Source organism: Lithobates pipiens, unplaced genomic scaffold, assembly GCF_037356315.1.
Source record: "Lithobates pipiens isolate NorthernLeopardFrog02 unplaced genomic scaffold, aLitPip1_a1.2 Scaffold_25, whole genome shotgun sequence".
In the NCBI taxonomy this organism is placed as follows: Eukaryota; Metazoa; Chordata; class Amphibia; order Anura; family Ranidae; genus Lithobates; species Lithobates pipiens.
Window position 1 is genome coordinate 231,766,414 of NW_027507787.1, and position 10,360 is coordinate 231,776,773.

The 10,360-nt window shown below is 57.2% G+C and overlaps 1 protein-coding gene across 2 annotated transcripts in view; it reads right to left on the reverse strand.

Moving 5' to 3' along the window:
• The window catches only part of ENTPD7 (ectonucleoside triphosphate diphosphohydrolase 7), a 47,407-nt gene extending 38,585 nt beyond the window's left edge, over positions 1-8,822 (reverse strand). For both annotated transcript variants that reach the window (XM_077455649.1, XM_077455648.1), the window contains exons 1-3: positions 8,671-8,822; positions 3,000-3,107; positions 685-867 (exon numbers count right to left, since the gene is read on the reverse strand). In XM_077455649.1, coding sequence (XP_077311775.1) covers positions 685-867; positions 3,000-3,007 — 191 coding nt within the window. In that variant the 5' untranslated portion in view covers positions 3,008-3,107; positions 8,671-8,822. The remainder of the gene's footprint in view (positions 1-684; positions 868-2,999; positions 3,108-8,670) is intronic.
• Positions 8,823-10,360: the final 1,538 nt, after the last annotated feature.

A 10,360-nucleotide genomic window follows, 5' to 3' on the forward strand; every position in this document is an offset into this window, starting at 1 on the left:
TACACACACCCTTTGTATACACCGATCAGCCAGGACATTCTGGCCACTGACAGGTAACATGAATAACACTGATTATCTGGTTACAATGGGACCTGAAAGTAGATAGGATATAGAAGACAGCAGGGATATATGGCACAGACCGATCAGGGTGGCCATGCTGACATGTGTCCACAGCTGTCTCCCCTCCTGCACCCCCCTCCTGCTTCTACCCCCCCAGCACCCCTCCTTCCTGCATCTACCCCCCAGCACCCCTCCTCCTCCTGCATCTACCCCCACCCGCACCCCTCCTCCTCCCTACCCCCCCCCCCCCCCCAAGCACCCCCTCCCTCCTGCATCTACCCCCCCAGCACCCCTCCTCCTCCTGTATCTACCCGCACCCCTCCTCCTCCTTCTTTCCTCCTTTCCAGATGTCGGCAGCTGACTTTCTGCACCAACCTCCTATGAGCCCCAGTTGGTGTAATAACCCAGAGGGGGTCTGTCCATGACACCCTAGGCTCACAGGAAGCAGTTCAGCGCCATTCAACCTGCAGGAGACAGAGGAGGATGTACAGCACTAAAATGTGTCTTTGTTTTTCTCCTTTTTAATTGAGAGATGGGTTTTAAGAAGAAAGATAAAACGGGGCGCCATTGTCACCCTTCATTCCTCGAAGTGTAAGTTCTGTAATAAGTGCAGCAGCTACTGACCTCCTGAACTGCTTGTCCCGGTAGGTTCTGGGGCTCCAGATTTGGGGGTCTATCACGGCTACCAGAAGGAGAAGTAGAAGGACTATGAAGATGACCAGGAGGACCACCCGCTGGCGGGAGAACTGCGTCACCGAGGGCAGGCTGCAGTGCCAGGAGCCAGGAAACAAGCAGGAGAAGCTGATTCTGGAAGGAGAAATATAAACAGGATAAGAAAATCAGAATCTGGAACAATCATCACCAGGGAGAGCCCCCAGTATAGATACCAATAGACCAACACAGAACACCTCCATCTATGTTCTGGACGGGGGAGAGGGGGATGAGCTCTGTAGTTCAGCAGAGAAGAAGAACTCTAGTAGGGATTGACCGATTATTGGTGCGGCCGATTATCAGTTTTTTTTTTTCTTTTAAAAAAACTGACTGATATTACAGAGATTGCTTCAAGGGGCTTTAACGGGGCGATGCTTGCAGCTGCAGGCATCACCCTGGTACTGTTCTTTAGCGTGGGCGGTCGGCTTTATTGTAATAACAACCGATGAGGCTCAGCTGCCGCTCGGCTGTTATTACACCCAGCGGGAGAGGCGTTCATTCCCCCCCTAGCCCGGGCTCTCCCGTCCCACCAGGAGGCCCGAGGAACCAGCCAGCACATCTGCTAGCTGGCCGAAGACCCGAACAAAGCCGATGCTTCCTTCGGGTCTCGGGTCTAGTAATCCGGAAGCAATGTCATGACATCACTTCCCAGATTACTGCCATCTTAAAAGGCGCCAGTTTAAAAAATAAAGTTTTTAAAAACGCGATCTCAACGTTTTGAATACTTTGAAGTGCGGGGGGGGGGGGGGGGGGTCTGAGGTCCCCAATCCCTCCATAAAGAGTACCTGTCAATGCCTATTACTGTCACAAGGGATGTTTACATTCCTTGTGACAGCAATAACGGTGATAAAAAAATAAATAAATAAAAAGTTAAATGTACAAAATATCGGCTGGAGAGGTGGCCGAAGGTGGAAGAGCTATATTCACCTTCTTATTTATTTATTCATATATTTAAGTAGCAGCTGGGGGAGGGGTTTTGTTGGCGCGGTGATGATACACTGAGGTGGCAATTTTTGAGATGTGTATCGAGTGAAATATTGGTATCGTATCGGCACAAAAAACAACATCGGTCAATCCCTAAACTCTGGTACCGGTGACAACACCGCGTGGGATTTTAGTACAGCGGAGGGTGGAGTTGTCAGCTCAATGCAAAGAATTCAATGGATTTCTGGCAGATCTCAGGGGATTTCCTGTACTTGTAGCAGATGGGGAAGTGAAGAGCTCACATGGGCCGCACAGGTTCAGAGATTTTACTTCAGTCACATAAACTGAATGTGTCACACAAGCAATCTCACCACGATGTAGAGCTAACAGACACCCCCCCCCCCCCCGGCATTATTATACAGGATTTATTTAGCACCAACAGTTTACATAGCGCTTTACAACTTGAGGGTAGACAGTACAAATACAATACACTTTAATACAGTACTAATCGCAGGGCCCTGCTCCTTAGAGCTTACAATCTAAGAACATTCAATTACAGCGGGCAAATAGGCGGTTCCGGTGCCTAACATATCCAAAGCTACAGCAGTCAGCTGCCAGGAGTCACACCGCAGAGATTTCCTCAGCAAAGAAAAATGTCCCGCTCACTTACCAGCAGCTTACACATGTATCTGCAAAATGTGTGCAAACTAAAGTCCTGGGTTTACCGTAAACGGTTAGATGGAAAATTTGGGGTGTTGCAGGCTGGCAAGTGAGCTGGGAATTTTCTTTGTTGTTTTCTGACATGTGTCGCCCTTCCATGTGCTCCTTGCTGCAAAGGGTCAGTTATAGGTTGGGGGTCATTGCTGATTGATTGTACTTTTCTGTACCATATTGCGGGAATAAATCGGGACAGACTCAGGAGGAACCCAAATAACACGTCTAAAGGCCCCCCCCCATGGGGGTCCAATGTACAGGATGCACAGGAAAACACTCGACCTTTCAGTCCAACCGATCAACTGCTGAGCCTCCACTAAACACCACCATGAAAGATATCCCCCCCAATCTACAGATTTTTTCACCCCCCCCCCCCCCCCCCCCCCATCCACTGATCTGAATTTTTAGAGAAAATTTCCAGATCGGAGATAATTCTCTCCCCAGTCACCACTGATCTTGATGTTTCACAGACTTATGCCCCGTCACTCTCCCCCTACCCCATCTGGATTTTCTCAGACTTGTCCCCCCTCTCCCCAGGCACTTCCACTTCTATTCCAGCCATCATAGGACATCCAAACTGATAGACTTACCTGGCCATAGGCAGCGATCCCGTCACCTCCTCTCCTCGTCTTCTCTCCACATGTCACTGTAAAGTCCAGCCACAGCCTCCAACATGGCAGCCTCCTCTTCCACGCCTCCTGTAATGACAGATATAAATGAGGATTGTAGAGACCTGATCTGCAGCCAGTGTGTGACGGGAGGTTAATCATTACCCCAGAGCTTAGTGAGCCAAGGACTGAGATAACAAACCCAGAGAGAACGAGCCCCAGAGGGACAGAGAGACGAGCCCCAGAGGGGACAGAGAGAACGAGCCCCAGAGAGGACCGAGAGAACGAGCCCCAGAGAGGACCGAGAGAACGAGCCCCAGAGAGGACCGAGAGAACGAGCCCCAGAGAGGACCGAGAGAACGAGCCCCAGAGAGGACCGAGAGAACGAGCCCCAGAGAGGACCGAGAGAACGAGCCCCCAGAGAGGACCGAGAGAACGAGCCCCCAGAGAGGACCGAGAGAACGAGCCCCCAGAGAGGACCGAGAGAACGAGCCCCCAGAGAGGACCGAGAGAACGAGCCCCCAGAGAGGACCGAGAGAACGAGCCCCCAGAGAGGACCGAGAGAACGAGCCCCCAGAGAGGACCGAGAGAACGAGCCCCCAGAGGGGACAGAGAGAACGAGCCCCAGAGGGGACCGAGAGAACGAGCCCCAGAGGGGACTGAGAGAACGAGCCCCAGAGGGGACCGAGAGAACGAGCCCCAGAGGGGACAGAGAGAACGAGCCCCAGAGGGGACCGAGAGAACGAGCCCCAGAGGGGACCGAGAGAACGAGCCCGACCGAGAGAACGAGCCCCAGAGAGGACAGAGAGAACGAGCCCCAGAGAGGACAGAGAGAACGAGCCCCCAGAGAGGACAGAGAGAACGAGCCCCCAGAGAGGACCGAGAGAACGAGCCCCCAGAGAGGACCGAGAGAACGAGCCCCCAGAGAGGACCGAGAGAACGAGCCCAGAGAGAATGAGCCCCAGAGAGGACCCAGAGAACGAGCCCCAGAGGGGACAGAGAGAACGAGCCCCAGAGGGGACAGAGAGAACGAGCCCCAGAGGGGACAGAGAGAACGAGCCCCAGAGAGGACCGAGAGAACGAGCCCCCAGAGAGGACTGAGAGAACGAGCCCCCAGAGGGGACCGAGAGAACGAGCCCCCAGAGGGGACCGAGAGAACGAGCCCCAGAGGGGACAGAGAGAACGAGCCCCAGAGGGGACAGAGAGAACGAGCCCCAGAGGGGACAGAGAGAACGAGCCCCAGAGGGGACCGAGAGAACGAGCCCCAGAGGGGACCGAGAGAACGAGCCTCAGAGGGGACCGAGAGAACGAGCCCCCAGAGGGGACCGAGAGAACGAGCCCCCAGAGGGGACCGAGAGAACGAGCCCCTCAGAGGAGACCGAGAGAACGAGCCCCAGAGGGGACAGAGAGAACGAGCCCCAGAGGGGACAGAGAGAACGAGCCCCAGAGGGGACAGAGAGAACGAGCCCCAGAGGGGACCGAGAGAACGAGCCCCAGAGGGGACCGAGAGAACGAGCCTCAGAGGGGACCGAGAGAACGAGCCCCAGAGGGGACCGAGAGAACGAGCCCCAGAGGGGACAGAGAGAACGAGCCCCAGAGGGGACAGAGAGAACGAGCCCAGAGGGGACAGAGAGAACGAGCCCCAGAGGGGACCGAGAGAACGAGCCCCAGAGGGGACCGAGAGAACGAGCCCGACCGAGAGAACGAGCCCCAGAGAGGACAGAGAGAACGAGCCCCAGAGAGGACCGAGAGAACGAGCCCCCAGAGAGGACCGAGAGAACGAGCCCCCAGAGAGGACCGAGAGAACGAGCCCCCAGAGAGGACCGAGAGAACGAGCCCCCAGAGAGGACCGAGAGAACGAGCCCAGAGAGAATGAGCCCCAGAGAGGACCCAGAGAACGAGCCCCCAGAGAGGACCGAGAGATTGAGCCCCCAGAGAGGACCGAGAGAACGAGCCCCAGAGAGGACCGAGAGAACGAGCCCAGAGAGAACGAGCCCCAGAGAGGACCGAGAGAACGAGCCCAGAGAGAACGAGCCCCCAGAGAGGACCAGAGAACGAGCCCAGAGAGAACGAGCCCCAGAGAGGACCGAGAGAACGAGCCCCCAGAGAGGACCGAGAGAACGAGCCCCCAGAGAGGACCGAGAGAACGAGCCCCCAGAGAGGACCGAGAGAACGAGCCCCCAGAGAGGACCGAGAGAACGAGCCCCCAGAGAGGACCGAGAGAACGAGCCCCCAGAGAGGACCGAGAGAACGAGCCCCAGAGAGAACCGAGAGAACGAGCCCCCAGAGAGGACCGAGAGAACGAGCCCCCAGAGAGGACCGAGAGAACGAGCCCCCAGAGAGGACCGAGAGAACGAGCCCCCAGAGAGGACCGAGAGAACGAGCCCCCAGAGAGGACCGAGAGAACGAGCCCCCAGAGAGGACCGAGAGAACGAGCCCCCAGAGAGGACCGAGAGAACGAGCCCCAGAGAGGACCGAGAGAACGAGCCCCCAGAGAGGACCGAGAGAACGAGCCCCCAGAGAGGACCGAGAGAACGAGCCCCCAGAGAGGACCGAGAGAACGAGCCCCCAGAGAGGACCGAGAGAACGAGCCCCCAGAGAGGACCGAGAGAACGAGCCCCCAGAGAGAACCGAGAGAACGAGCCCCCAGAGAGGACCGAGAGAACGAGCCCCCAGAGAGGACCGAGAGAACGAGCCCCGAGAGAGGACCGAGAGAACGAGCCCCCAGAGAGGACCGAGAGAACGAGCCCCCAGAGAGGACCGAGAGAACGAGCCCCCAGAGAGGACCGAGAGAACGAGCCCCCAGAGAGGACCGAGAGAACGAGCCCCCAGAGAGGACCGAGAGAACGAGCCCCCAGAGAGGACCGAGAGAACGAGCCCCCAGAGAGGACCGAGAGAACGAGCCCCCAGAGAGGACCGAGAGAACGAGCCCCCAGAGAGGACCGAGAGAACGAGCCCCCAGAGAGGACCGAGAGAACGAGCCCCCAGAGAGGACCGAGAAAACGAGCCCATCAGTGTCGCATATTACGGCAAATTACTTCTTTATCAGTGTCGCACGTGGCTGCCACCTCATCAGTGCCACATATGACTGTGTCCTCATAAGTACCCATCAGTGAATGAGTAAAATTACTTATTTACAAAATGTTATAAACAGAATCTAAGACCCCTTTCATACTGAGACAGCTTTCAGGTGTTTTAGCACTAGAAATAGCTCCTCTAAATAATGCCTGAAAACCGCCTCCCATTAATTTCAGTGTGACCTATCACACCGGGGCGGTGTGCTTACGGCACGTTAGGAAAAGTCCTGCAAGCAGCACCTTTAGGGCAGTTTGGGAGTGCTGTATACAGCGGTTTTACCTCTTCTTTGGGTTAAAAATGCCCGCTAGTGGCCAAAAAGCTCCGCTTAAACAGCGGTAAAGCTCAGCTAAAACGAGCGGGGCCTTACCGAGGCTCAGTGTGAAAGGGGTCTTAATCTTTGGTATTTTTTTCATTTGTTTAGCAAAAAATAAAAACCCCAGTGGTGATTAACCGCTTGCTGCCCAGCTCACGCCGATATACGTTGGCAGGAGGGCACGTACAGGCAAATTAACTCACCTGTACATTGCCCTTTAAGAAGCGGTCTACGGCGCCCGCGGCGAGCTCCGCGAGTGTGATCGCGGACCCCGCGGACTCGATGTCCATGGGGATACCCGCAATCGTCTCACGGAGAGGAAGAAATTAACGGGGAAATAATAATGTAAACAAGCATCTCCTCGTTCTGCCTAATGACAGGACACTGATCACAGCCCCCTGTAATCGGGAACGGTGATCAGTGTCGTTTCAAACACAGCCCCTCCCCCCCACAGTTAGAAGCACTCCCTAGGACACATTTAACACCTACACTGACATTTAGTGGATAACCCCTTCATTTGCCAGTCACAGTAACTTTACACAGTAATCAATGCATTTTTAATTGCACCGATTGCTGTATAAATGCGAATGGTCCCAAAATCGCACCAAAAGTGTCCGATGTGTTCCCAGTGAGAGGCAGGGGGACGGGGTTATTGGGGCGGAGGAAGGGAGGAGGCATGGCTTATTGGAGCGGAGGGAGGGCAGGAGGCGGGGCATATTGGGGCAGAGGGAGAGAGGAGGGACGTATTGGGGCAGAGGGAGAGAGGAGGGGCGTATTGGGGCAGAGGGAGAGAGGAGGGGCGTATTGGGGCAGAGGGAGAGAGGAGGGGCGTATTGGGGCAGAGGGAGAGAGGAGGGGCGTATTGGGGCAGAGGGAGAGAGGAGGGGTGTATTGGGGCAGAGGGAGAGAGGAGGGGTGTATTGGGGCAGAGGGAGGGCAGGAGGCGGAGTGTATTTGGGCAGAGGGAGGGCAGGAGGCGGAGTGTATTTGGGCAGAGGGAGGGCAGGAGGCGGAGTGTATTTGGGCAGAGGGAGGGCAGGAGGCGGAGTGTATTTGGGCAGAGGGAGGGCAGGAGGCGGAGTGTATTTGGGCAGAGGGAGGGCAGGAGGCGGAGTGTATTTGGGCAGAGGGAGGGCAGGAGGCGGAGAGTATTTGGGCAGAGGGAGGGCAGGAGGCGGAGAGTATTTGGGCAGAGGGAGGGCAGGAGGCGGAGTGTATTGGGGCGGAGGGAGGGCAGGAGGCAGAGTATTGGGGCGGAGGGAGGGCAGGAGGCGGAGTATTGGGGCGGAGGAGGGCAGGAGGCGGAGTATTGGGGCGGAAGGGGGGCAGGAGGCGGAGTATTGGGGCAGAAGGGAGGGCAGGAGGCGGAGTATTGGGCGGAAGGGAGGGCAGGAGGCGGATTATTGGGGCGGAAGGGAGGGCAGGAGGCAGAGTATTGGGGCGGAAGGGAGGGCAGGAGGCAGAGTATTGGGGCACAAGGGAGGACAGGAGGTGGAGTATTGGGGCGGAGAGATGGCAGGAGGCGGAGTATTGGGGCGAAGAGATGGCAGGAGGCGGAGTATTGGGGCGGAGAGATGGCAGGAGGCGGAGTATTGGGGCAGAGAGATGGCAGGAGGCGGAGGGAGGGCAGGAGGTAGAGTGTATTGGGGCGGAGGGAGGGCAGGAGGCGGAATGTATTGGGGCGGAGGGAGGGCAGGAGGCGGAGTGTAATTGGGCGGAGGGAGGACTGAGGCGGGTGTATTGGGGCGGGAGGGAGGGAATGAGGCGGGTGTATTGGGGCGGAGGGAGGACAGGAGGTGGAGTGTATTGGGGTGGAGGGTGGGCAGGAGGAGGAGTGTATTGGGGCGGAGGGTGGGCAGGAGGCGGAGTGTATTGGGGCAGAGGGAGGGAATGGGGCGGGGTGTATTGGGGCGGAGTGCATTGGAGTGGAGGGAATGGGGCGGAGTGCATTGGGGCGGAGGGAGGGAATGGGGCGGGGTGTATTGGGGCGGAGGGAGGGAATGGGGCAGGGTGTATTGGGGCAGGGTGTATTGGGGGCGGACTGGATCCTCAGACAGGCGAATGATTACTGTAAACATTTTGTATCTGATGACTTTTAATAAATCCCCACCAATATAAATCTCTATTTATGTGACACAATGATAAGAAGGTGATAGGAGTAGAATGTAACATTCCTGGGTAGGACAGTGGCCGGCATTGACCTCCTGGACTGTATGGCGACTGACATCTCCTATATGCTCCTCCACACCTCCCCCCACTCACCTGTATTCCACGTTGTCACCCCTCACTCAGCCGGCTCTGACCTCCCTGTGACCCGGAAGTGGGTGTGGCCGGCCATAGTCTTCTTCCGCTCGGATGTATAAACTCTGACGTCACTTCCCCTGAAACGCAAATCTAGGGGCGTGGTTAACGTAGCTGAGGCGCACTGATGGTGTGTTCTGGAGGGGAGTGGCTAGATTCTCCCCAGGAGGGACACACCCCCATATATGTTCTATATGACAGTTTAGCACCATATAGATAGAGGCGGGGTAAGAGGTCAGTAGTGGGAGGAGTCAGGCTGGGACCTATATGAGTGATGTTATTATCGCGCTATAATCTTTTCACGGTCATGTGACTCCTAGTAGCCCCGCCCCGGCAGCCACCCTTTCCCTTACACGTGAGTCGGGCGGGGCGGGGATTATGAAATCACGGCAGAAGATTTGGATTGACAGGCGCATCTTCCAATCAGCATTAGTCCTCCGCTTCAAATCCTTTAGCCAATCACAGATCAAGAAGCAGGGAGGGCGCTAAAGGGCGAAGCGTTTGGCCAATAGACGGGATGAAATGGCGATGAGCGGTTCAGGCGGCCAATAAGCGTGTGGATTATGCAACAGCGTGTGCCCGCCTACGGAGGACGCCCAATGGCCTCGGGGTGGGTGTGTTCCTAGGCCCCTCTTCTCGGTGGCGCCACCACGGCGGTGTCGGGTGGTTCTGACATCCAGGAGCGGCGCTCAGGGGCCCGGACCGGCGGCCAGGAGCAGCCCGGAGACTGTACTATGGAACTGGAAGCCGTGCTGAAGGAGCGGGGCGCCTCGGCTGGGGATCCGGCCCTCATGCTGGGAGCCTGGGTCAAACCGTGGCTGGCCGGCCGGGCCCGAGCCGGAGCTGAGCAGCCGCGCCGCCCCCGAGGGAGGCCGAGTCCCGAGCTGGAGTACGAGGGCTGCCCGAGGGATCCACCGTTACCACACACATGATGGCCGGAGCCGTGGCCGGGATTATGGAGCATTGTCTCATGTACCCTGTGGACTGTGTGAAGGTGAGGAGAGGGAGGGGCCATCACTGAGGGGGCGGGGTTTTGGAGCGTTGCCTCTGAGGGGGAGGAGTCATCACTGTAGGGAGGAGCTGTCACTAGGGGTGAGGGAGGAGTCTTAACTATGGGGAGGAGTCGTCACTGGGGGGTGGAGGAGTTGTCTCTGTAGGGAGGAGCTGTCACTATGGTTAGGGAGGAGCTATGGGGAGGAGTCATCGCTGGGGGAGGAGCTGTCACTGTAGGGAGGAGCTGTCACTAGGGGGAGAGGGAGGAGCCTTCACTAGGGGGGACAGGGAGCAGCTGTCACTAGGGGAGAGGGAGGAGTCTTCACTGTAGGGAGGAGCTGTCTAGGGAGAGGGAGGAGCCTTCACTGTAGGGAGGAGCTGTCACTGGGGGGGGGGGGAGAGGGAGGAGCTGTCACTGTAGGGAGGAGCTGTCACTAGGGGGAGAGGGAGGAGTCTTCACTGTAGGAGGAGCTGTCACTGGGGGGGAGGAGCTGTAACTGGGGGAGAGGGAGGAGCCTTCACTGTAGGGGGACCTTTAACTAGGGGAGAGGGAGGAGCCTTCACTGTAGGGGGGAGCTTTAACTAGGGGGAGAGGGAGGAGCCTTCACTGTAGGGAGGAGCTGTCACTAGGGGGAGAGGGAGGAGCCTTCACTGTAGG